Source organism: Anas platyrhynchos, chromosome 4 (assembly GCF_047663525.1).
Source record: "Anas platyrhynchos isolate ZD024472 breed Pekin duck chromosome 4, IASCAAS_PekinDuck_T2T, whole genome shotgun sequence".
NCBI lineage: Eukaryota > Metazoa > Chordata > Aves > Anseriformes > Anatidae > Anas > Anas platyrhynchos.
Window position 1 is genome coordinate 65,974,046 of NC_092590.1, and position 25,955 is coordinate 66,000,000.

The following is a 25,955-nucleotide window of genomic DNA, read 5'->3' on the forward strand; positions in this document are numbered from 1 at the left end:
CATTTCTTTAATAGCTCCAGGCCTGGGGACTCCAGCAGTGCCCTGGGCAGCCGGTTCCACCCTTTCCATGAAGAAATTCTTCCTGCCATCCCATCCTGTGAGTCCACCTGTGGTAGGTGCGCCCGGGTAGAAGAACTGCTCAGCCTCCTGGCAGAGCTTCGGGAGGAGGTGGGCAGGCTGAGGAGCACCAGGGAGTCGGAGAAGGTTGAACTGTACTCTGCCAGCCCTGGGACAGATGCGTCAGGCAGACACAGCAGAGGAAATGGAGGATCCCCTACCCTCTGGCCATCAGGCAGAAGGAGTGCATCTCAGTGACGAAGGGATGGAAGTTTAGATCTGCTCGGAGCAGCAGGCGAACCCTTCCTTGCCTACCTCACCTTCCTTTCAGGTGCCCTGAACCAACAGACTCTGGAACTAATGGACACACAAACGATGATGTGCATGAAGGTCCATCCAGGTTGGAGGGGTTTTCTAGGGCAAGTCAGCCTTCCCCAGTATCACGACCACCTCCATCAAGAAAAAGAGAAGGGTTACTGTCATAAGCGACTCCCTTCTGAGCAGAACAGAGGGCCGCATACGCCAACCTGACCAAACCCATGGAGAAGTCTGCTGCCTCCCAGGAGATCAGGGTAAAAGATGTTTCTAGAAAGCTCACTCGCCCTGGAAGGCCCTCTGAGCATCATCCATTGCTGTTCTACCTCGACAGCAGCTTCAAAGTGGCAAAGGGAAGTCCAAGGGCAATCATAGGGGACTTCAGGGCATTGGGGCAATGGGTGAAAGGATCAGGGGCACACATAGCATTTTCCTCTCTTGGTAGCAAGGAATAATAGGGAAAGAAAGAGGCAGAGGCAGGTAATAAATAGGTGGCTCCCATGGTGGTGTCATGGACAGAATTACGGCTTTCTCCATCATGGGATGGCCCATACAACTGCAGGCCAGCTAGTGCCTGACTGGAAGCACCTTTATCAGAGGAGGAGAAAGATTTTGCACAGTTAGTTAGCAGGGCTGATCGACAGAGCGTTAAACAAGATCTGAAAGAGGAAAGGGATAACAACAGACCCACTGGTGATATGCTAGGGGATGGCACACCAAAATGGGAGGGACTGTGCGCTAGCAAGATCATTCGGCCTGCTCTATGCCACGCTGGGTACACTGGAGCACATTTGGAATGTTTCTGCACTGATGCACCCAGCATGAGGGACAAGCAGGAGGAGCTGGAAGCTTCAGCTCCATCCCAGAACAAGCGAGACTTGGTGTGCTGTGATGGACGGTTATGGGCTCTTCAGGAAGGATAGGCAGGGCAGGCGAGGCAAGGGGCTGGCACAAGGACGTGGCCGAGAGCTTCTGGGTAAGGATTAAGGGAGAAACCAATCACGTGGCTGTTGCAGTGGGTGTTTGCGATACCAATGAATTATTGGCTAAGGAACTAAGAGAGAGCTCTCTTAGCTCAGCTGCCCTTGTCCTGATGGGGGACTTCAACTTGCCAGACATTAACTGGGAAGACCACACAGCTGTTACAAGCAGGTCCAGGAGATTCCTCACACACCTTGATGACAATTCCTTGGTACAGCTACTGAGGGAGACAACAAGGAAAGGTGCCATCCTAGACCTGTTGCTTGTGAACATAGAGGGTGTGGTGGGTGAAGTGGTGATGGGCGGCCATCTTGGCCATAGCAATCATGAAGCAGTTGAGTTTAAAAATCTTTGGCGATAGGAGGAAGACTGCCAGTACACCTGCTTTTGGCAGGGAGGTTGGACCCGATGATCTCTTGAGGTCCCTTCCAGCCCCTCCAATTCTGTGAACTTTGGACACGGGGAGGGCAGAGTTCAGGCTGCTCAGGGAACTAGTTAGGAAGATCCCCTGAGAAGCTGTTTTGGAAGGTATCGGGGTCCATCTTTTTAAGCACGACCTCCTAAGAGCATAGGAGCAGGCGATTCCAAAATGTTGGAAGTCAAGCAGGCGGGGCAGAAGGACAGCTTGGCTGAGCAGGGATCTTCTTCTAGAGCTAAAGTGGAAAAAGAAAGTGTGTGGCCGCTGGAAGCAAGGTCGTGTGACATGGCAGGGCTACAGAGGTGCTGTTTGCCTCTCTTGGGAGAAAATTCCACCACACACCAGCCACAGGACTCATCCCACCAGGTTTCGCTTATGCCGATGATTTCGTAGCTGTGGGACAGGGCCAAGACTTCTAGCTCATCCATTTGATTCCTCATACTGCATGCTTTTGTGTAGAAGCACTTCAAATGCGCCTCCCTACACTCAGCGCCTTGTGGAGCTGACCGCAGGACCTCACTAGCACACCGTCCCTCTGATTCTAGCGCACCATCCCTCAGCTCATCAGCGGTGTGCCTAGTTTTATCCCCTTCCTCCTTCGACTCTAGTTTAAAACCCTATCCATCAGCCCTGCCAACTCCTGAGCAAAAATCCTTACCCCTCTCTGAGAGAGTGTGGTGGTTTTACTTGGGTAGGCAGCTGAGCTTCACCACGACCGCTCTCTCACTCCCCCTCCTCAAAGAGGAACAGGGAGAAAATACGATGAAAAGGGCTCAAGGGTTGAGATAAGGACAAGGAGATCGCACAGTAATTATCGTGACGGACAAAACTCAGCATAGGGAGATAGTAAGATTTATTGCTTATTAGTAACAAGCTAGAGAAGTGAGAAACAAAGGAGAGAAACCAAAAGCACCTTCTCCCCCATCTACCCTCTTCCACCTCCTCCCCCCGAGCAGTACAGGGGAACGAAGGAACGGGGGTTATGGTCAGTCTACAGTGCTTCTTCTCTGCCGCTCCTTCTCGGTCACTCTCGTCCCTTGTGCTGTGGGGTCCCTCCCACGGGATGCAGTCCTTGCTGAACCGATCCGGCATGGGCTTCCCACAGGCAGCAGCTCTTCCAGAAATGCTCCAGATATGGGTCTGTACCATGGGGCCCATCCCTCAGGATGCTTTCAACCTGGGTCAACTGCTTCAACCTGGGTCCCCCACAGGCAGCAGCTCCTGCCAGGTCACCTGCTCCTGCATGGGCTCCTCTCCACAGGCAACAGGTCTGGCCCGGAATCTGCTCCGGCAGGGGTCTTCCACAGGCGGCAGCCTCCGTCAGTGCAGGGCCACCTGCTCCACCGCGGTCTCCTCCACGGGCTGCAGCATGGAACCCTGCTCCACCGTCGTACTCCATGGGCTGCATGGGGACATCCTGCTTCACCACAGGCCACAGGGGACTTCTGGTCCAGTGCCTGGAGCACCTCTCCCCCTCCTTCTTCACTGACCTTGGCACCTGCAAGGCTGTTCCTCACTGCTCTCACTCTCCCAGCTGCTGTATGTGGCACAGTGTTTTTTTCCCTGTCTTAAATATGCTCTCACAGAGGCGCAAAACAACATCGCTTATTGGCTCAGCTCTGGTCAGCAGAGGGGCCCTTAGCAAACATGGGGCAGCTTCCAGATCCTTCTCACAAAAGCCACTCCTATGGCCCCGTGCTACCAAAACCTTGCCACATAAACCCACTACAGGGAGGCGCATCTCATCTGGTGGTGGCAGGCCAGTGTCACATAGACCCTCCCATGATCAACAAGCCCAAAGTTCTACCAGTTGCACCAGTCCCGAAGCTACGTGTTAATGTGATGAGTCTGCTTGTCAGCATTGGAATTCTGTGTGCATCCTCCCTATCGGAAGGACAGAGGCAAACACAACCTGTGCCCCTGATCCTTCAAGTAGTCGCCCCAAAGCCCTAAAGCCCCCTTTTTTTAATAAGCGTTAGTAACAAAAACTTGAACAAGGTGGAGATAAATCAACTTGGCTACAACATTAAAGATGAGCTTTGCGCAGTGGTCAGTTGCTGGCTGGCTTGAGGCGCGTGGCTGAGGGTCTCTAATGAATTGTATGACTGATTCGGGCGCGTGGACAGCACATGTGGTTACGGGGAAAGTATATGTAGCAGAGAAAAATGGCAATAAACGCCTTCTGCTCAAGAGGCATCGGGAGACCGTGTCTTTCATCCCTTCAGGTCTGCCCCCTTCCAACTCAGGATATTCTATGATTCCAAGTGTGGAACCCAGCATTTGGCCTTGAATGCCACGCAGCTGGATGCGGCCCGTTGATCCAGCCTGTCCAGATCCCTCTGCAGAGCCTTCCTGCCTGCCCTCAAGAAGGTCAATGCTCCTGCCCAGCTTGGTGTCGCCCACGAACTTACAGCGCCCGGTGGGGTCCATCCAGCCCAGGCGCGTGTCACAGTGGCACCCATTGTGACGTCACTTGGTGACACCCCAGGGCTCCGCCTTATAAGAGCGCAGCCGTGGCTCAGACCCTCAGTGTCGGTGCACGGCAGTGACGGACAGGGCAGGAGCACAGGGCCTTCGAGGAGTCCCCGAGCATAGCCCACGTCCCACAATGCCGCAACCGCCCGCCCAGAGGAGCCGCCGGTTTCTCCTTGCGAGCTCTCCCAATCCAGAGGCTCTTTCTGAATGGGATGAGGAGGGAGGCATGCCCCCCAGGCAGCCCAGGCTGGCCTGGCAGGAGACCTGGTCTTCTAGGGGCAGCAACCGGCCAGCAGAGGACAGCTTGCTGGCAGAGGACAGAACCCCAGTCGAGGCCATTTTGCCGGCAGAGGACAGCAGCCCGGCAGAGGCCACTGCTCAGGCAGCAGTCAGCAGCCAGGGAGAGGACAGCAACGATGAGTCGCAGCTGCTGGATCCCAGTGAGTCTTAGGGATGGGGTGGGGAGGGTTGGGGACAGTGAGACCTCAGCTTGACTCTGGGACTCCTTTCCTGGGTAAAGTGGCGCTTGGGCTGACGGGGCCGAGCTTCCTCCGCAGCACCACAGAATCCCAGGACGCTTTGAGCTGGGGGGGACCTCGGCGATCACGATGCTTCCCCCCAGCCCAGGCTGCCCGAAGCCCACCCAGCCTGGCTGTGGGCAGTGCCAGGGAGGGGGCACCGCAGCCTGCGCCAAGACCTCACTGCCCTGGGCGTGAAGGATAGAAATCCCTGCCTGTCCAAAAGAAACCTGCCCTCTTTGAGGTTAAAGCCGTCACCCCTTGTCCTGTCGCTGCAGTCCATGATGAAGATCCCCCCCCAGCTTTCCTGGAGGCCCCTTTGGGCACGGGGAGGCCGCAGCGAGGTCCCCCCGCAGCCTTCTCCAGGCTCCACAAGCCCAGCTCCCTCAGCCTCTCTTCCCAGCGGAGCTGCTGCAGCCTCTGGGCATCCCCGCGGCCTCCCCACGTCCTTCTGGGGCTGGGACCCTTCCTCTTCTCACCCCTGCATTCAGCCCCTCGCTGCAGCACTCTTTCCTTTCCTCCTTTCCAGATAAGGCATGGAAACTGCGCAGAGACAAGGCCGTGGAATTCATCAGGGCGTATGTCAGAGGCAAAGAAAAGGTAATGGCAGCTGCTTGCATCACAGCTGTGCTCCCGGCGCTGCCCTCCAGGAGTCCCACACAGCCCCAGACCCCTCAAGGCTTTGGTCCTGCTGGCCGTGGGTGTCCCCCTAATGCTCTGTTGGTGTCTTTGTGGCTGCCAGGACGACGAGGAGCAGAAGATGCTGTTCCTCAGCAAAATCTGCGATCTGTGCAGAACTGTCACAGAGAAGGGTGTGCCGATGAACTTGCATGGCTTCTGCAGCAAACATAAGCTGGTGGAGAACATCATGGTGAGAGGATGCGCAGCGGGTTGGGGAAGGGGCAAGGCCCCCCGGCACCAGCCCCCTGGGAGGCGAGGGCTGGGGCAGCGCTGGCTCTGCTGCTGCTGGGTGCCGGCAGCTCCAAGGTCTCATCCTGCTTGTGCTCTGCAGGCGCTACTGGAAAAGGAGCCCGTGGACAGCTTGCGCACAGAATTCCGGCAGAAGGCCATGGAGACTGTCACCGTCCTCAGGTGCGTGCCCAGCCCCTGGTGGCAATGTCCTGGTGGCCCTGAAGCTGGCAGGGAGGCTGCCCGTCCCTCCCAGGGATGCCCGGCCAAGGGAGGTCCGTGTCCTCCTTCATAAGCCTCGAGGCACTGCGTCCAACAGGCTCCTCTCTCTCTCTCCTTCAGCAACACCGTACCGACAGCACTGCGTGGCAAAAAGGAGAGACTCCTGCATGTGTGCTGCAAGAGCGTCTTCTTTCTGCCTCCGGAGTCGGACATGCCAGAGACAGAAGGAGTGCTCTACGCCAAGGTATGTGCTGGGTGAGGTACCGGCACCCCCAGTCCTGCTGAGCTGCTGCCTTGCTTCCCCGTGCTGACACAACCAAAGACCAGTGATGGGCTGGGGTCCAGATTTGCTTTCCCAACCTCACCCCTTCCCCTTCCCCGACCTGATCTTGTGCTGTAGGAGGTCTGCACGCAGCGGCTTTTTAGCCCCAAAGCCACTCCTGAACTCCAGAGGGGCTCAGAGCCAGCTCCTGGGGGTGAGGAGGGCCACAGAAGTAATTCGATGCTCTTCTGTCCTCCCTGCAGACTATGAGTGCCATGGACCTCATGCTGGTGGCCTTCATACTCAACTGTCCAAAGACCAGTTCCAGCACAGAGTTGCTGAATATTTTGGAGGTTTGGCATTTGCAAAGAATTTCCAAAGAATCCTCTCAGGTCACATTTGCAGACCACTGTCAACCCAGCAACTTCTCTCCTCACAGGCGCTGCTGGACTTTGCCCACTCCAAAAACCCAGCTGTGCGTGAGAGAGCTGTGAGGAGGATTGAGAGGCTGGGTGATTTCATCGTCAGGTATTTTGTGACTGAGGTAAGGCACAAGGAACCCTCCACCCTTTCCTGCATCCCAGAGCATCCTGCCACTCAGGGGTGCCTGTGAGGCAAACCTGGATGCACGTGAGTGCCTCAGCACTGTGAAGCGAGGGTCTTCGTCCCTCCTTTGCCCCTGCTCTTCCCTCCCCAGGCCGTGCTCTCTCAGGGGCTGGCTCTGCCTCCACTAAGCCCTTTGTCTCTCCTCCCTTCCTCCCCCAGAACTCAGATGACTATGAAAAATACAAGCACAGCCACGATGATTCTAGAGAGCTCTACATCCCCATCCTGGGCAAGCTGCTGGGCCACCTCTTCATTTTCAGCAATAGCAATGATTCCTTTGGACGCGCAGCTTTGGATGCTCTTTTTCACTTCTACAAAATCGTCAGAGAAGGAAGAGGTAAGAAGGTGTGGTGGGCAGCGTCCGTCTGCACACAGACATCTACTGATTTGTCTACTTGTTTTCCCCAAGTATTGTGAAGGATTATTCTTTTGCTTGGTGGAGGCTGCCCACGGAATTCTGCCAGGTTCCCTGACCTCCTCTGCTCCTCACAGCAGCTTCCCGCAGCATTCTGGCTATCGTTTTCTGCAGAAGCTAGACGCACACCTGATGTCCAGGAGCAGTTCTCTGCTGCTGTCCTTCCCAACCCTCCCCAGATCACCTACCACGCTGTTTTGTGGTCTCCCCCAGTCTAAGCCATCAATCGATGAGCACTTCCCAAACCACATCTTCCCTGAGGAGTGAACAGCAGAGCCAGCCGTGCATCACCAGGGATGGTGACGCCCTCCAGAATGCTCCCTGACTGTTTGCTCCCTGCCGTCTTAAAGGCAGGTGGTGTCAGGAGGCTTCCTGCACATCCTGACCCCGAGCAGAAGGGGATCTGTGACACGCTGCTACCCCCACGGCACCCAACGCCATTGCTTCTCCTCCTTCTGCATCATCCCTGAGGTCCCTCTTGCTCCCAGCACTCCTCACCTTGCGCTTTACATCCCTGCCCATCACTCTCCTCACCATGGGTCTGAGCCTCCCTCCTCAACCATTCCTAGTGAAAGTGCTTTTCATTATTTGGCAAGCTTGTTGGCAAAGATGCTCTTCCCTACTGACTCTTTGGTGTTGCCCCCTGTTTAGAATGCAGATTGAGAGAGGACATGGAAAATTATGCAAAGAGACACAAGAATTTGGAGCATACAACACTTCCATTTTCTATAACATCAACTCCCTGTGAAATTGCCAAGGTAATGAGCTCTGGCCTTGCTGGGGATCTTGTCCGCAGCATCAGCAGGCATCTCGTGTGAGCAAAGGGGTCCAGAACTGGTGGGGCTGGCACGGCCTCAGTCGCCCTGGTGAGAGGGTTCCTCTTGTCCCCAGGCTGGGGCTATGCAAAGGCTGCTCCCCTGTGTCCTGGCAGCAGCTCCAGCCCTCCTGGCCACCAGCAAGCCCTGGTTACCTGCAGGGCCAGCACTCTGGCCCCATATGCCCCATCCTCACCCCTTCCCCCGAGGGCCCACTCTCCAGAGCTGCCCTTGCTGCTCAGCTAAGCAGCACCCTTGGGACACTCAGTGCGGCATGTCTTCGCTCCTCCTTCTTCCCACAGGGGTTTGGAGGACATCTCTTCCCTGCTGAGAGGCTGGACATCATCCTCACAGCCCTTGAAGCTTTACAAGACTCCAGCATCCATGACAAGCAGGGGGCCTGCAGCGTGCTGGACGCAGCCTTGGAGGACCCTGACTACTGGCTGACAGATGTAAGTGGCCTGTGGCCATGGCCCTGCCCTTGAGCTCTTCCAGGCGGTGTTCCTCTCTCCTTCCCTGCCTCCCTCCCTGCTTCCCTCGCACATTGAGGTCTCTTGGGCTCCAGAAGCAACCTGAAGCCAGCAGAGAGCAATGGAAGGGGCCAAAGTTTAAGTGGCAGCTGTGGAAATGGTTGCAGTCTGCTGGCAACACCATTCCCACTTTGTCCCCCAAGGTGCCAACGATCATGGAGTGCATCAGGAAAAACCTGGGCAGCATCCACACGGCATCGGCGCGGCAGTGCCTGGACTCCCTGCTTCTCCAGCTGACCAACGTGATGCCCAGGGAAGAAGTCAAGAACCTGCTGCAGTTCTCTCCGCCACATGACAGGTCCTGGCCTTAACATCCTTGAGGGCTTGTTCCGCGTCGGGAGATGCACCCGGGGACTCTCTGCTTGCCACACCAATGGCAAAGAGCAGGACATCCCCAAGGAGCACAGCCCTCCTTCCCACCAATGTGTTCCAGCCCTACTGGGCCAGCCAGGGCTGCAGCAGCCCAGCTGTCCAAGGCAGCCCAGAGTCCCCCTGCCCCCAGGGAACACCAGCTCAGCCCCCTCCTGCTTGCCCAGGCTGGGCCCTCAGTGCTCCCCAAGTCACAGGGGCTGCAGGACAGCCTGGGTCCTCTGGGGCTGGCCCAGTTTGTGGCCCTGCGGCTGAGGCAGCCTCACTGACAGAGTATTCTGGGCTTGCAGCACTGACCTGGGCATGTGGGAGGTGATCCTGGCCATGCCGCAGACCTTGGAGAAGGTTCTAAACATCATGATGGAAGACTTGCCGCTGTACAACTGGTGCACCGCTGTCAGCGAAAACACCTGCATCCGTCGCTTGGCTGTGAGTTCCCAGATGAAACCTTGCTCCCAGCAGGGCTACGTGTGCCCCTTCAGGCACACAGGCACAGCCCTGTGCCCATCTACCCCCAAACTGCCAGCTCCCGCAGGACGTACGGACACATGGTCCCTGGGGCCGGCAAGCCCCCGTAGCTCCCCGCGCCTGGTGCCTCTTTTGTGCCAGCTGGCGCTGCCCCATCCCTGCCCAAAGGTGGGAGAAGAAGAGGCTGCAGGGAGCCCTGCAGGCCCTGCCAGGCTCTCACTGCTCTTTCTTGCAGATGCTGGCCCAGAATCACATTTCTGAGGAGGACTTTGGTAACCCAGTGCACCTCCAGAGCTACCTGAAGCACCCAAGCCCAGAGATGCGCTTGGTGGTTCTGAAAGGGCTCTGCACCGTGTCAGAGAGACCTGAGAAGGTGAGCGGGCCATCATCAAGCAAAGCCATGTTGGCAGCCTGGGGCTTTGCTCTTCTGCCCTCCCGTCCCTCCCCGCGGCCAGGAAGCAAGGCAGGAGGCTGGTGCTCAGGAACCAGAGCCCTTTGCCCAGGGTGGTCTCTCACTGCCTCACGGAAGGGAAATGGTGTCTTTCCTACAGGCAAGAAAACTTCAGGTCCTGCTGCCAGACATCCTGGAGGCCCTGCAGGACACCAACACAGACGTGGTGATGAAGGCCCTGCTTGTGCTGAAAAACGTGATGGCTCATGTGGAGAGGAGGAAGGCCAGTGGCCCGGCTCTGCAGCTGGCTGAGAAGCTCCTGCCACTCTTTGACCACGTAAGTGTGCTGCGGGAGCCCGAGCCCTCAGCTGGGCCCCCTGTAATGAGGGCTGCCCTTCAGCCCGGCCCTGTGGGCAGCACTCAGGCAGGGCCTTCCCAGTCTCCTCGTCAGCCCAGGCGCTGGGGAGCTCTGCTTGGGCATGGCTGGTGCGGCTGGTGGCGAAAGTGGGGTGGCTGGCGGGCAGCCTGCGATGGCAACCGATTGCATTGCCCTTCACGGGCACCAGGCCTTGCAGCTGCCCCTGAGCAGCTCCTCTGGGAAGGATCCAGCGCTGAAGCATCTCACAGTGCTGTGAGCTCCCTTCACATCGGCCATGCTAATGCTGAAATTCCTCCTGTCCTCCTCCCTGCCAGGCGTCCAGCCAGGTGCAGGAGCACTCCATCTGCCTCTTCCAAGCCGTGGTGGAGGCTGTGCTGCGGCAAAGGAAGAAGAAAATGAAGAGCACCGTGCACAGGAGCCTTCTCCCACTCTACTTTCACACGAGAGACCAGAGTGAGAGCGTAGCAAAGGTACAGATCTCAGAGCTGAGCAGTTACGTGGGCAAGGCTGTGCCGACACCACAGGGTTGCTCTGGGGGATCTCCGGCCGGCAGCATGAGCTGCCTCCGGTGGTGGCTGTCCCGTGGCCTTGCCTTGGCCACTGAACCCAGTGCACGCTGTCCCCCACCACAGCCTCCCATAACACGCTGGGAAAGGCTCACAGCCCTGCCAAGAGGAGGGGACAGAGGGTCTCCTTCCCAAGGCTGTGGTGCTACCTCCCAACCTCTGTTGCTCCGCAGGCCTCTGGGGAAGCTCTTGCCGTGGCTGCAGAGTTTCTGCGATGCAAAGAGCTCAAGCGCTTGGCCCAGACAGAACAGATGTGGAGGATCGGGGAGTGCTTGGTAAGGACCCAACTTGGTTTGCCCCAGCTGGGCAAATGTGCCCAGCCAGAGCCCGCTGCCTGCAGCCGCATCCTCGCTCCCTTCCTTCCAGCACAGAGCCCCAGGGGGCTCTTCTGCAGGCCCCTCTGCCCTCCCTGCCCCCAGGATGCTGGAGGAGACCCTGGAGAGGGTGTGCAAGCCCCGTGACCTTGCGTTCTCTCTCTCTCCAGCTGCAGCAGGACAGAGGCAGAGTAGAAGAATACCTGCAGCAGAGCCAGCCCTACCTGAAGGCCACTCAGACCCTTTTGCGACTTGAGGCCGTCAGATTCATTGGTGAGCCCAGCCCCTGGGTCCCTCTTGGGGCAGCCTTTGGCAGCCCCAGGCACTGCCCTGGCAGTGAGGCACAGCCCTGTTGCCCCCAGAGCCCCCCGACTGGGCTCTTGCTCCAGGGTGCAGGAGGGGGCACAGCCTGGCTGGCCAGGCCAGGGGCTGTGCTGCTGGGAGCGTGCTGGGGAGCGGGGCTCTGATGGGATCTCTGTGTCTAGGTCTTGCTGCTCGCTACTGCAAGGACCAGAGCGAGGAGAAGCTGAATGAAATCCTCAGTGGTGAGTGAGGGCAGTGGGGGGTGTGCTAGGGCTGGGGGGACAGCGGCAGAGGCCCCCGTGCCTTGCCCTGCTCCAGGGAAATGCTTCGGGGCGGAGGAGCAATGCAGCCATAGGAACGAGGGAGAGGAGACGGGGTAGCCCGTGGTGTCAGGGAATGGCCTCCCAGCCTGGAGCTGGGCAGTGCCGCTGGAAGGGTTGAGTGTCCCTGAGGAAGAGTCAGGGGAAAGGGCAGTAAGGCTGACAGAAGGTGGGAGCCTGTTGTAGAGCACGCAACCAGGACGAAGAGGGAGATGAAACAGCCTACAAGCAGCTAGGAGCAGGGTCACGATTGCTAGCCCTTGCTCTCATGGGGAAGCACAATAGCGAGAGGAAAGAGTCCAGGAGATTCCTGGAGTGTGTGAATCCTCCCAAGGGATGGAGGCAGGTGGTGAGGGAACCAGCTTGTGAAGGTGCCCCACTTGACCTGTGGTGCGCAGGTGGGTGCATCTGGGACATTGCTGAGCAGCAGCTTTCAACGGATTCCTTTGTCCCTCCTGCTCCTCCTGGCCTGGGGAAGAGTCGAGTGGGGCTGGCATGGTCTGCAGGGGATGCCTGGGGATCTCTGGAAGGAGAGGGGTTTTCATCTCTGCTCTTCTTTTTTTTGCAGTCCTCCAGCCTTCAGAGAAAGACCCGGAACCCATGGTCCGTTCCCTGGCAGTTCAAACCACCCTGATCCTGACGTCAAGGCATGACGCAATGCCAAGACGGAGATTTCCACTGCCGTGGTGCTGCTAGCCCCGCAGCAGTCCTCAAAAGAGCAATATATATTTTAATAGAACTAGGTTGTTGTCTCATTATTCCAGCAGCTCCTTCAAAGTGACTCGGTGCCATGACGCTGAGCTAACTTGGAGGCCACCAAGGACGTCTTTCCCCTGGGCCCGGTGACTGCATGGTGCCTACTCAACCAGTGAAAGAGTCACAGAACCCTTGCGCTTGGAAAAGTGCCTTCAGCTCAAGTCCAAGCGTCAGCTAACACTACCAGGCCCACCACAAAACCACGGCCCTTAGCGCCAAGTCCACGCATTTCTTTAATAGCTCCAGGCCTGGGGACTCCAGCAGTGCCCTGGGCAGCCGGTTCCACCCTTTCCATGAAGAAATTCTTCCTGCCATCCCATCCTGTGAGTCCACCTGTGGTAGGTGCGCCCGGGTAGAAGAACTGCTCAGCCTCCTGGCAGAGCTTCGGGAGGAGGTGGGCAGGCTGAGGAGCACCAGGGAGTCGGAGAAGGTTGAACTGTACTCTGCCAGCCCTGGGACAGATGCGTCAGGCAGACACAGCAGAGGAAATGGAGGATCCCCTACCCTCTGGCCATCAGGCAGAAGGAGTGCATCTCAGTGACGAAGGGATGGAAGTTTAGATCTGCTCGGAGCAGCAGGCGAACCCTTCCTTGCCTACCTCACCTTCCTTTCAGGTGCCCTGAACCAACAGACTCTGGAACTAATGGACACACAAACGATGATGTGCATGAAGGTCCATCCAGGTTGGAGGGGTTTTCTAGGGCAAGTCAGCCTTCCCCAGTATCACGACCACCTCCATCAAGAAAAAGAGAAGGGTTACTGTCATAAGCGACTCCCTTCTGAGCAGAACAGAGGGCCGCATACGCCAACCTGACCAAACCCATGGAGAAGTCTGCTGCCTCCCAGGAGATCAGGGTAAAAGATGTTTCTAGAAAGCTCACTCGCCCTGGAAGGCCCTCTGAGCATCATCCATTGCTGTTCTACCTCGACAGCAGCTTCAAAGTGGCAAAGGGAAGTCCAAGGGCAATCATAGGGGACTTCAGGGCATTGGGGCAATGGGTGAAAGGATCAGGGGCACACATAGCATTTTCCTCTCTTGGTAGCAAGGAATAATAGGGAAAGAAAGAGGCAGAGGCAGGTAATAAATAGGTGGCTCCCATGGTGGTGTCATGGACAGAATTACGGCTTTCTCCATCATGGGATGGCCCATACAACTGCAGGCCAGCTAGTGCCTGACTGGAAGCACCTTTATCAGAGGAGGAGAAAGATTTTGCACAGTTAGTTAGCAGGGCTGATCGACAGAGCGTTAAACAAGATCTGAAAGAGGAAAGGGATAACAACAGACCCACTGGTGATATGCTAGGGGATGGCACACCAAAATGGGAGGGACTGTGCGCTAGCAAGATCATTCGGCCTGCTCTATGCCACGCTGGGTACACTGGAGCACATTTGGAATGTTTCTGCACTGATGCACCCAGCATGAGGGACAAGCAGGAGGAGCTGGAAGCTTCAGCTCCATCCCAGAACAAGCGAGACTTGGTGTGCTGTGATGGACGGTTATGGGCTCTTCAGGAAGGATAGGCAGGGCAGGCGAGGCAAGGGGCTGGCACAAGGACGTGGCCGAGAGCTTCTGGGTAAGGATTAAGGGAGAAACCAATCACGTGGCTGTTGCAGTGGGTGTTTGCGATACCAATGAATTATTGGCTAAGGAACTAAGAGAGAGCTCTCTTAGCTCAGCTGCCCTTGTCCTGATGGGGGACTTCAACTTGCCAGACATTAACTGGGAAGACCACACAGCTGTTACAAGCAGGTCCAGGAGATTCCTCACACACCTTGATGACAATTCCTTGGTACAGCTACTGAGGGAGACAACAAGGAAAGGTGCCATCCTAGACCTGTTGCTTGTGAACATAGAGGGTGTGGTGGGTGAAGTGGTGATGGGCGGCCATCTTGGCCATAGCAATCATGAAGCAGTTGAGTTTAAAAATCTTTGGCGATAGGAGGAAGACTGCCAGTACACCTGCTTTTGGCAGGGAGGTTGGACCCGATGATCTCTTGAGGTCCCTTCCAGCCCCTCCAATTCTGTGAACTTTGGACACGGGGAGGGCAGAGTTCAGGCTGCTCAGGGAACTAGTTAGGAAGATCCCCTGAGAAGCTGTTTTGGAAGGTATCGGGGTCCATCTTTTTAAGCACGACCTCCTAAGAGCATAGGAGCAGGCGATTCCAAAATGTTGGAAGTCAAGCAGGCGGGGCAGAAGGACAGCTTGGCTGAGCAGGGATCTTCTTCTAGAGCTAAAGTGGAAAAAGAAAGTGTGTGGCCGCTGGAAGCAAGGTCGTGTGACATGGCAGGGCTACAGAGGTGCTGTTTGCCTCTCTTGGGAGAAAATTCCACCACACACCAGCCACAGGACTCATCCCACCAGGTTTCGCTTATGCCGATGATTTCGTAGCTGTGGGACAGGGCCAAGACTTCTAGCTCATCCATTTGATTCCTCATACTGCATGCTTTTGTGTAGAAGCACTTCAAATGCGCCTCCCTACACTCAGCGCCTTGTGGAGCTGACCGCAGGACCTCACTAGCACACCGTCCCTCTGATTCTAGCGCACCATCCCTCAGCTCATCAGCGGTGTGCCTAGTTTTATCCCCTTCCTCCTTCGACTCTAGTTTAAAACCCTATCCATCAGCCCTGCCAACTCCTGAGCAAAAATCCTTACCCCTCTCTGAGAGAGTGTGGTGGTTTTACTTGGGTAGGCAGCTGAGCTTCACCACGACCGCTCTCTCACTCCCCCTCCTCAAAGAGGAACAGGGAGAAAATACGATGAAAAGGGCTCAAGGGTTGAGATAAGGACAAGGAGATCGCACAGTAATTATCGTGACGGACAAAACTCAGCATAGGGAGATAGTAAGATTTATTGCTTATTAGTAACAAGCTAGAGAAGTGAGAAACAAAGGAGAGAAACCAAAAGCACCTTCTCCCCCATCTACCCTCTTCCACCTCCTCCCCCCGAGCAGTACAGGGGAACGAAGGAACGGGGGTTATGGTCAGTCTACAGTGCTTCTTCTCTGCCGCTCCTTCTCGGTCACTCTCGTCCCTTGTGCTGTGGGGTCCCTCCCACGGGATGCAGTCCTTGCTGAACCGATCCGGCATGGGCTTCCCACAGGCAGCAGCTCTTCCAGAAATGCTCCAGATATGGGTCTGTACCATGGGGCCCATCCCTCAGGATGCTTTCAACCTGGGTCAACTGCTTCAACCTGGGTCCCCCACAGGCAGCAGCTCCTGCCAGGTCACCTGCTCCTGCATGGGCTCCTCTCCACAGGCAACAGGTCTGGCCCGGAATCTGCTCCGGCAGGGGTCTTCCACAGGCGGCAGCCTCCGTCAGTGCAGGGCCACCTGCTCCACCGCGGTCTCCTCCACGGGCTGCAGCATGGAACCCTGCTCCACCGTCGTACTCCATGGGCTGCATGGGGACATCCTGCTTCACCACAGGCCACAGGGGACTTCTGGTCCAGTGCCTGGAGCACCTCTCCCCCTCCTTCTTCACTGACCTTGGCACCTGCAAGGCTGTTCCTCACTGCTCTCACTCTCCCAGCTGCTGTATGTGGCACAGTGTTTTTTTCCCTGTCTTAAATATGCTCTCACAGAGGCGCAAAACAACATCGCTTATTGGCTCAGCTCTGGTCAGCAGAGGGGCCCTTAGCAAACATGGGGCAGCTTCCAGATCCTTCTCACAAAAGCCACTCCTATGGCCCCGTGCTACCAAAACCTTGCCACATAAACCCACTACAGGGAGGCGCATCTCATCTGGTGGTGGCAGGCCAGTGTCACATAGACCCTCCCATGATCAACAAGCCCAAAGTTCTACCAGTTGCACCAGTCCCGAAGCTACGTGTTAATGTGATGAGTCTGCTTGTCAGCATTGGAATTCTGTGTGCATCCTCCCTATCGGAAGGACAGAGGCAAACACAACCTGTGCCCCTGATCCTTCAAGTAGTCGCCCCAAAGCCCTAAAGCCCCCTTTTTTTAATAAGCGTTAGTAACAAAAACTTGAACAAGGTGGAGATAAATCAACTTGGCTACAACATTAAAGATGAGCTTTGCGCAGTGGTCAGTTGCTGGCTGGCTTGAGGCGCGTGGCTGAGGGTCTCTAATGAATTGTATGACTGATTCGGGCGCGTGGACAGCACATGTGGTTACGGGGAAAGTATATGTAGCAGAGAAAAATGGCAATAAACGCCTTCTGCTCAAGAGGCATCGGGAGACCGTGTCTTTCATCCCTTCAGGTCTGCCCCCTTCCAACTCAGGATATTCTATGATTCCAAGTGTGGAACCCAGCATTTGGCCTTGAATGCCACGCAGCTGGATGCGGCCCGTTGATCCAGCCTGTCCAGATCCCTCTGCAGAGCCTTCCTGCCTGCCCTCAAGAAGGTCAATGCTCCTGCCCAGCTTGGTGTCGCCCACGAACTTACAGCGCCCGGTGGGGTCCATCCAGCCCAGGCGCGTGTCACAGTGGCACCCATTGTGACGTCACTTGGTGACACCCCAGGGCTCCGCCTTATAAGAGCGCAGCCGTGGCTCAGACCCTCAGTGTCGGTGCACGGCAGTGACGGACAGGGCAGGAGCACAGGGCCTTCGAGGAGTCCCCGAGCATAGCCCACGTCCCACAATGCCGCAACCGCCCGCCCAGAGGAGCCGCCGGTTTCTCCTTGCGAGCTCTCCCAATCCAGAGGCTCTTTCTGAATGGGATGAGGAGGGAGGCATGCCCCCCAGGCAGCCCAGGCTGGCCTGGCAGGAGACCTGGTCTTCTAGGGGCAGCAACCGGCCAGCAGAGGACAGCTTGCTGGCAGAGGACAGAACCCCAGTCGAGGCCATTTTGCCGGCAGAGGACAGCAGCCCGGCAGAGGCCACTGCTCAGGCAGCAGTCAGCAGCCAGGGAGAGGACAGCAACGATGAGTCGCAGCTGCTGGATCCCAGTGAGTCTTAGGGATGGGGTGGGGAGGGTTGGGGACAGTGAGACCTCAGCTTGACTCTGGGACTCCTTTCCTGGGTAAAGTGGCGCTTGGGCTGACGGGGCCGAGCTTCCTCCGCAGCACCACAGAATCCCAGGACGCTTTGAGCTGGGGGGGACCTCGGCGATCACGATGCTTCCCCCCAGCCCAGGCTGCCCGAAGCCCACCCAGCCTGGCTGTGGGCAGTGCCAGGGAGGGGGCACCGCAGCCTGCGCCAAGACCTCACTGCCCTGGGCGTGAAGGATAGAAATCCCTGCCTGTCCAAAAGAAACCTGCCCTCTTTGAGGTTAAAGCCGTCACCCCTTGTCCTGTCGCTGCAGTCCATGATGAAGATCCCCCCCCAGCTTTCCTGGAGGCCCCTTTGGGCACGGGGAGGCCGCAGCGAGGTCCCCCCGCAGCCTTCTCCAGGCTCCACAAGCCCAGCTCCCTCAGCCTCTCTTCCCAGCGGAGCTGCTGCAGCCTCTGGGCATCCCCGCGGCCTCCCCACGTCCTTCTGGGGCTGGGACCCTTCCTCTTCTCACCCCTGCATTCAGCCCCTCGCTGCAGCACTCTTTCCTTTCCTCCTTTCCAGATAAGGCATGGAAACTGCGCAGAGACAAGGCCGTGGAATTCATCAGGGCGTATGTCAGAGGCAAAGAAAAGGTAATGGCAGCTGCTTGCATCACAGCTGTGCTCCCGGCGCTGCCCTCCAGGAGTCCCACACAGCCCCAGACCCCTCAAGGCTTTGGTCCTGCTGGCCGTGGGTGTCCCCCTAATGCTCTGTTGGTGTCTTTGTGGCTGCCAGGACGACGAGGAGCAGAAGATGCTGTTCCTCAGCAAAATCTGCGATCTGTGCAGAACTGTCACAGAGAAGGGTGTGCCGATGAACTTGCATGGCTTCTGCAGCAAACATAAGCTGGTGGAGAACATCATGGTGAGAGGATGCGCAGCGGGTTGGGGAAGGGGCAAGGCCCCCCGGCACCAGCCCCCTGGGAGGCGAGGGCTGGGGCAGCGCTGGCTCTGCTGCTGCTGGGTGCCGGCAGCTCCAAGGTCTCATCCTGCTTGTGCTCTGCAGGCGCTACTGGAAAAGGAGCCCGTGGACAGCTTGCGCACAGAATTCCGGCAGAAGGCCATGGAGACTGTCACCGTCCTCAGGTGCGTGCCCAGCCCCTGGTGGCAATGTCCTGGTGGCCCTGAAGCTGGCAGGGAGGCTGCCCGTCCCTCCCAGGGATGCCCGGCCAAGGGAGGTCCGTGTCCTCCTTCATAAGCCTCGAGGCACTGCGTCCAACAGGCTCCTCTCTCTCTCTCCTTCAGCAACACCGTACCGACAGCACTGCGTGGCAAAAAGGAGAGACTCCTGCATGTGTGCTGCAAGAGCGTCTTCTTTCTGCCTCCGGAGTCGGACATGCCAGAGACAGAAGGAGTGCTCTACGCCAAGGTATGTGCTGGGTGAGGTACCGGCACCCCCAGTCCTGCTGAGCTGCTGCCTTGCTTCCCCGTGCTGACACAACCAAAGACCAGTGATGGGCTGGGGTCCAGATTTGCTTTCCCAACCTCACCCCTTCCCCTTCCCCGACCTGATCTTGTGCTGTAGGAGGTCTGCACGCAGCGGCTTTTTAGCCCCAAAGCCACTCCTGAACTCCAGAGGGGCTCAGAGCCAGCTCCTGGGGGTGAGGAGGGCCACAGAAGTAATTCGATGCTCTTCTGTCCTCCCTGCAGACTATGAGTGCCATGGACCTCATGCTGGTGGCCTTCATACTCAACTGTCCAAAGACCAGTTCCAGCACAGAGTTGCTGAATATTTTGGAGGTTTGGCATTTGCAAAGAATTTCCAAAGAATCCTCTCAGGTCACATTTGCAGACCACTGTCAACCCAGCAACTTCTCTCCTCACAGGCGCTGCTGGACTTTGCCCACTCCAAAAACCCAGCTGTGCGTGAGAGAGCTGTGAGGAGGATTGAGAGGCTGGGTGATTTCATCGTCAGGTATTTTGTGACTGAGGTAAGGCACAAGGAACCCTCCACCCTTTCCTGCATCCCAGAGCATCCTGCCACTCAGGGGTGCCTGTGAGGCAAACCTGGATGCACGTGAGTGCCTCAGCACTGTGAAGCGAGGGTCTTCGTCCCTCCTTTGCCCCTGCTCTTCCCTCCCCAGGCCGTGCTCTCTCAGGGGCTGGCTCTGCCTCCACTAAGCCCTTTGTCTCTCCTCCCTTCCTCCCCCAGAACTCAGATGACTATGAAAAATACAAGCACAGCCACGATGATTCTAGAGAGCTCTACATCCCCATCCTGGGCAAGCTGCTGGGCCACCTCTTCATTTTCAGCAATAGCAATGATTCCTTTGGACGCGCAGCTTTGGATGCTCTTTTTCACTTCTACAAAATCGTCAGAGAAGGAAGAGGTAAGAAGGTGTGGTGGGCAGCGTCCGTCTGCACACAGACATCTACTGATTTGTCTACTTGTTTTCCCCAAGTATTGTGAAGGATTATTCTTTTGCTTGGTGGAGGCTGCCCACGGAATTCTGCCAGGTTCCCTGACCTCCTCTGCTCCTCACAGCAGCTTCCCGCAGCATTCTGGCTATCGTTTTCTGCAGAAGCTAGACGCACACCTGATGTCCAGGAGCAGTTCTCTGCTGCTGTCCTTCCCAACCCTCCCCAGATCACCTACCACGCTGTTTTGTGGTCTCCCCCAGTCTAAGCCATCAATCGATGAGCACTTCCCAAACCACATCTTCCCTGAGGAGTGAACAGCAGAGCCAGCCGTGCATCACCAGGGATGGTGACGCCCTCCAGAATGCTCCCTGACTGTTTGCTCCCTGCCGTCTTAAAGGCAGGTGGTGTCAGGAGGCTTCCTGCACATCCTGACCCCGAGCAGAAGGGGATCTGTGACACGCTGCTACCCCCACGGCACCCAACGCCATTGCTTCTCCTCCTTCTGCATCATCCCTGAGGTCCCTCTTGCTCCCAGCACTCCTCACCTTGCGCTTTACATCCCTGCCCATCACTCTCCTCACCATGGGTCTGAGCCTCCCTCCTCAACCATTCCTAGTGAAAGTGCTTTTCATTATTTGGCAAGCTTGTTGGCAAAGATGCTCTTCCCTACTGACTCTTTGGTGTTGCCCCCTGTTTAGAATGCAGATTGAGAGAGGACATGGAAAATTATGCAAAGAGACACAAGAATTTGGAGCATACAACACTTCCATTTTCTATAACATCAACTCCCTGTGAAATTGCCAAGGTAATGAGCTCTGGCCTTGCTGGGGATCTTGTCCGCAGCATCAGCAGGCATCTCGTGTGAGCAAAGGGGTCCAGAACTGGTGGGGCTGGCACGGCCTCAGTCGCCCTGGTGAGAGGGTTCCTCTTGTCCCCAGGCTGGGGCTATGCAAAGGCTGCTCCCCTGTGTCCTGGCAGCAGCTCCAGCCCTCCTGGCCACCAGCAAGCCCTGGTTACCTGCAGGGCCAGCACTCTGGCCCCATATGCCCCATCCTCACCCCTTCCCCCGAGGGCCCACTCTCCAGAGCTGCCCTTGCTGCTCAGCTAAGCAGCACCCTTGGGACACTCAGTGCGGCATGTCTTCGCTCCTCCTTCTTCCCACAGGGGTTTGGAGGACATCTCTTCCCTGCTGAGAGGCTGGACATCATCCTCACAGCCCTTGAAGCTTTACAAGACTCCAGCATCCATGACAAGCAGGGGGCCTGCAGCGTGCTGGACGCAGCCTTGGAGGACCCTGACTACTGGCTGACAGATGTAAGTGGCCTGTGGCCATGGCCCTGCCCTTGAGCTCTTCCAGGCGGTGTTCCTCTCTCCTTCCCTGCCTCCCTCCCTGCTTCCCTCGCACATTGAGGTCTCTTGGGCTCCAGAAGCAACCTGAAGCCAGCAGAGAGCAATGGAAGGGGCCAAAGTTTAAGTGGCAGCTGTGGAAATGGTTGCAGTCTGCTGGCAACACCATTCCCACTTTGTCCCCCAAGGTGCCAACGATCATGGAGTGCATCAGGAAAAACCTGGGCAGCATCCACACGGCATCGGCGCGGCAGTGCCTGGACTCCCTGCTTCTCCAGCTGACCAACGTGATGCCCAGGGAAGAAGTCAAGAACCTGCTGCAGTTCTCTCCGCCACATGACAGGTCCTGGCCTTAACATCCTTGAGGGCTTGTTCCGCGTCGGGAGATGCACCCGGGGACTCTCTGCTTGCCACACCAATGGCAAAGAGCAGGACATCCCCAAGGAGCACAGCCCTCCTTCCCACCAATGTGTTCCAGCCCTACTGGGCCAGCCAGGGCTGCAGCAGCCCAGCTGTCCAAGGCAGCCCAGAGTCCCCCTGCCCCCAGGGAACACCAGCTCAGCCCCCTCCTGCTTGCCCAGGCTGGGCCCTCAGTGCTCCCCAAGTCACAGGGGCTGCAGGACAGCCTGGGTCCTCTGGGGCTGGCCCAGTTTGTGGCCCTGCGGCTGAGGCAGCCTCACTGACAGAGTATTCTGGGCTTGCAGCACTGACCTGGGCATGTGGGAGGTGATCCTGGCCATGCCGCAGACCTTGGAGAAGGTTCTAAACATCATGATGGAAGACTTGCCGCTGTACAACTGGTGCACCGCTGTCAGCGAAAACACCTGCATCCGTCGCTTGGCTGTGAGTTCCCAGATGAAACCTTGCTCCCAGCAGGGCTACGTGTGCCCCTTCAGGCACACAGGCACAGCCCTGTGCCCATCTACCCCCAAACTGCCAGCTCCCGCAGGACGTACGGACACATGGTCCCTGGGGCCGGCAAGCCCCCGTAGCTCCCCGCGCCTGGTGCCTCTTTTGTGCCAGCTGGCGCTGCCCCATCCCTGCCCAAAGGTGGGAGAAGAAGAGGCTGCAGGGAGCCCTGCAGGCCCTGCCAGGCTCTCACTGCTCTTTCTTGCAGATGCTGGCCCAGAATCACATTTCTGAGGAGGACTTTGGTAACCCAGTGCACCTCCAGAGCTACCTGAAGCACCCAAGCCCAGAGATGCGCTTGGTGGTTCTGAAAGGGCTCTGCACCGTGTCAGAGAGACCTGAGAAGGTGAGCGGGCCATCATCAAGCAAAGCCATGTTGGCAGCCTGGGGCTTTGCTCTTCTGCCCTCCCGTCCCTCCCCGCGGCCAGGAAGCAAGGCAGGAGGCTGGTGCTCAGGAACCAGAGCCCTTTGCCCAGGGTGGTCTCTCACTGCCTCACGGAAGGGAAATGGTGTCTTTCCTACAGGCAAGAAAACTTCAGGTCCTGCTGCCAGACATCCTGGAGGCCCTGCAGGACACCAACACAGACGTGGTGATGAAGGCCCTGCTTGTGCTGAAAAACGTGATGGCTCATGTGGAGAGGAGGAAGGCCAGTGGCCCGGCTCTGCAGCTGGCTGAGAAGCTCCTGCCACTCTTTGACCACGTAAGTGTGCTGCGGGAGCCCGAGCCCTCAGCTGGGCCCCCTGTAATGAGGGCTGCCCTTCAGCCCGGCCCTGTGGGCAGCACTCAGGCAGGGCCTTCCCAGTCTCCTCGTCAGCCCAGGCGCTGGGGAGCTCTGCTTGGGCATGGCTGGTGCGGCTGGTGGCGAAAGTGGGGTGGCTGGCGGGCAGCCTGCGATGGCAACCGATTGCATTGCCCTTCACGGGCACCAGGCCTTGCAGCTGCCCCTGAGCAGCTCCTCTGGGAAGGATCCAGCGCTGAAGCATCTCACAGTGCTGTGAGCTCCCTTCACATCGGCCATGCTAATGCTGAAATTCCTCCTGTCCTCCTCCCTGCCAGGCGTCCAGCCAGGTGCAGGAGCACTCCATCTGCCTCTTCCAAGCCGTGGTGGAGGCTGTGCTGCGGCAAAGGAAGAAGAAAATGAAGAGCACCGTGCACAGGAGCCTTCTCCCACTCTACTTTCACACGAGAGACCAGAGTGAGAGCGTAGCAAAGGTACAGATCTCAGAGCTGAGCAGTTACGTGGGCAAGGCTGTGCCGACACCACAGGGTTGCTCTGGGGGATCTCCGGCCGGCAGCATGAGCTGCCTCCGGTGGTGGCTGTCCCGTGGCCTTGCCTTGGCCACTGAACCCAGTGCACGCTGTCCCCCACCACAGCCTCCCATAACACGCTGGGAAAGGCTCACAGCCCTGCCAAGAGGAGGGGACAGAGGGTCTCCTTCCCAAGGCTGTGGTGCTACCTCCCAACCTCTGTTGCTCCGCAGGCCTCTGGGGAAGCTCTTGCCGTGGCTGCAGAGTTTCTGCGATGCAAAGAGCTCAAGCGCTTGGCCCAGACAGAACAGATGTGGAGGATCGGGGAGTGCTTGGTAAGGACCCAACTTGGTTTGCCCCAGCTGGGCAAATGTGCCCAGCCAGAGCCCGCTGCCTGCAGCCGCATCCTCGCTCCCTTCCTTCCAGCACAGAGCCCCAGGGGGCTCTTCTGCAGGCCCCTCTGCCCTCCCTGCCCCCAGGATGCTGGAGGAGACCCTGGAGAGGGTGTGCAAGCCCCGTGACCTTGCGTTCTCTCTCTCTCCAGCTGCAGCAGGACAGAGGCAGAGTAGAAGAATACCTGCAGCAGAGCCAGCCCTACCTGAAGGCCACTCAGACCCTTTTGCGACTTGAGGCCGTCAGATTCATTGGTGAGCCCAGCCCCTGGGTCCCTCTTGGGGCAGCCTTTGGCAGCCCCAGGCACTGCCCTGGCAGTGAGGCACAGCCCTGTTGCCCCCAGAGCCCCCCGACTGGGCTCTTGCTCCAGGGTGCAGGAGGGGGCACAGCCTGGCTGGCCAGGCCAGGGGCTGTGCTGCTGGGAGCGTGCTGGGGAGCGGGGCTCTGATGGGATCTCTGTGTCTAGGTCTTGCTGCTCGCTACTGCAAGGACCAGAGCGAGGAGAAGCTGAATGAAATCCTCAGTGGTGAGTGAGGGCAGTGGGGGGTGTGCTAGGGCTGGGGGGACAGCGGCAGAGGCCCCCGTGCCTTGCCCTGCTCCAGGGAAATGCTTCGGGGCGGAGGAGCAATGCAGCCATAGGAACGAGGGAGAGGAGACGGGGTAGCCCGTGGTGTCAGGGAATGGCCTCCCAGCCTGGAGCTGGGCAGTGCCGCTGGAAGGGTTGAGTGTCCCTGAGGAAGAGTCAGGGGAAAGGGCAGTAAGGCTGACAGAAGGTGGGAGCCTGTTGTAGAGCACGCAACCAGGACGAAGAGGGAGATGAAACAGCCTACAAGCAGCTAGGAGCAGGGTCACGATTGCTAGCCCTTGCTCTCATGGGGAAGCACAATAGCGAGAGGAAAGAGTCCAGGAGATTCCTGGAGTGTGTGAATCCTCCCAAGGGATGGAGGCAGGTGGTGAGGGAACCAGCTTGTGAAGGTGCCCCACTTGACCTGTGGTGCGCAGGTGGGTGCATCTGGGACATTGCTGAGCAGCAGCTTTCAACGGATTCCTTTGTCCCTCCTGCTCCTCCTGGCCTGGGGAAGAGTCGAGTGGGGCTGGCATGGTCTGCAGGGGATGCCTGGGGATCTCTGGAAGGAGAGGGGTTTTCATCTCTGCTCTTCTTTTTTTTGCAGTCCTCCAGCCTTCAGAGAAAGACCCGGAACCCATGGTCCGTTCCCTGGCAGTTCAAACCACCCTGATCCTGACGTCAAGGCATGACGCAATGCCAAGACGGAGATTTCCACTGCCGTGGTGCTGCTAGCCCCGCAGCAGTCCTCAAAAGAGCAATATATATTTTAATAGAACTAGGTTGTTGTCTCATTATTCCAGCAGCTCCTTCAAAGTGACTCGGTGCCATGACGCTGAGCTAACTTGGAGGCCACCAAGGACGTCTTTCCCCTGGGCCCGGTGACTGCATGGTGCCTACTCAACCAGTGAAAGAGTCACAGAACCCTTGCGCTTGGAAAAGTGCCTTCAGCTCAAGTCCAAGCGTCAGCTAACACTACCAGGCCCACCACGGCCCTTAGCGCCAAGTCCACGCATTTCTTTAATAGCTCCAGGCCTGGGGACTCCAGCAGTGCCCTGGGCAGCCGGTTCCACCCTTTCCATGAAGAAATTCTTCCTGCCATCCCATCCTGTGAGTCCACCTGTGGTAGGTGCGCCCGGGTAGAAGAACTGCTCAGCCTCCTGGCAGAGCTTCGGGAGGAGGTGGGCAGGCTGAGGAGCACCAGGGAGTCGGAGAAGGTTGAACTGTACTCTGCCAGCCCTGGGACAGATGCGTCAGGCAGACACAGCAGAGGAAATGGAGGATCCCCTACCCTCTGGCCATCAGGCAGAAGGAGTGCATCTCAGTGACGAAGGGATGGAAGTTTAGATCTGCTCGGAGCAGCAGGCGAACCCTTCCTTGCCTACCTCACCTTCCTTTCAGGTGCCCTGAACCAACAGACTCTGGAACTAATGGACACACAAACGATGATGTGCATGAAGGTCCATCCAGGTTGGAGGGGTTTTCTAGGGCAAGTCAGCCTTCCCCAGTACCACGACCACCTCCATCAAGAAAAAGAGAAGGGTTACTGTCATAAGCGACTCCCTTCTGAGCAGAACAGAGGGCCGCATACGCCAACCTGACCAAACCCATGGAGAAGTCTGCTGCCTCCCAGGAGATCAGGGTAAAAGATGTTTCTAGAAAGCTCACTCGCCCTGGAAGGCCCTCTGAGCATCATCCATTGCTGTTCTATCTCGACAGCAGCTTCAAAGTGGCAAAGGGAAGTCC

At 57.6% G+C, this 25,955-nt stretch overlaps 2 protein-coding genes across 2 annotated transcripts; both read left to right on the forward strand.

Moving 5' to 3' along the window:
* The first annotated feature begins 2,602 nt into the window (after positions 1 to 2,602).
* LOC140002507 (maestro heat-like repeat-containing protein family member 7) lies at positions 2,603 to 12,369 on the forward strand. Its single transcript, XM_072037774.1, has 19 exons — positions 2,603 to 4,686; positions 5,294 to 5,364; positions 5,507 to 5,635; positions 5,777 to 5,856; positions 6,016 to 6,139; positions 6,421 to 6,510; positions 6,597 to 6,701; positions 6,923 to 7,100; positions 7,830 to 7,936; positions 8,296 to 8,445; positions 8,667 to 8,821; positions 9,183 to 9,321; positions 9,596 to 9,733; positions 9,912 to 10,088; positions 10,445 to 10,600; positions 10,870 to 10,971; positions 11,181 to 11,283; positions 11,496 to 11,555; positions 12,202 to 12,369. The coding sequence occupies exons 1-19, from the start codon at positions 4,380 to 4,382 to the stop codon at positions 12,327 to 12,329; spliced, it is 2,499 nt and encodes an 832-aa protein (XP_071893875.1). The 5' UTR covers positions 2,603 to 4,379; the 3' UTR covers positions 12,330 to 12,369.
* Positions 12,370 to 15,217: 2,848 nt separating this feature from the next.
* On the forward strand, positions 15,218 to 24,977 carry LOC140002508 (maestro heat-like repeat-containing protein family member 7). Its single transcript, XM_072037775.1, has 19 exons — positions 15,218 to 17,301; positions 17,909 to 17,979; positions 18,122 to 18,250; positions 18,392 to 18,471; positions 18,631 to 18,754; positions 19,036 to 19,125; positions 19,212 to 19,316; positions 19,538 to 19,715; positions 20,445 to 20,551; positions 20,911 to 21,060; positions 21,282 to 21,436; positions 21,798 to 21,936; positions 22,211 to 22,348; positions 22,527 to 22,703; positions 23,060 to 23,215; positions 23,485 to 23,586; positions 23,796 to 23,898; positions 24,111 to 24,170; positions 24,817 to 24,977. The coding sequence occupies exons 1-19, from the start codon at positions 16,995 to 16,997 to the stop codon at positions 24,942 to 24,944; spliced, it is 2,499 nt and encodes an 832-aa protein (XP_071893876.1). The 5' UTR covers positions 15,218 to 16,994; the 3' UTR covers positions 24,945 to 24,977.
* Positions 24,978 to 25,955: the final 978 nt, after the last annotated feature.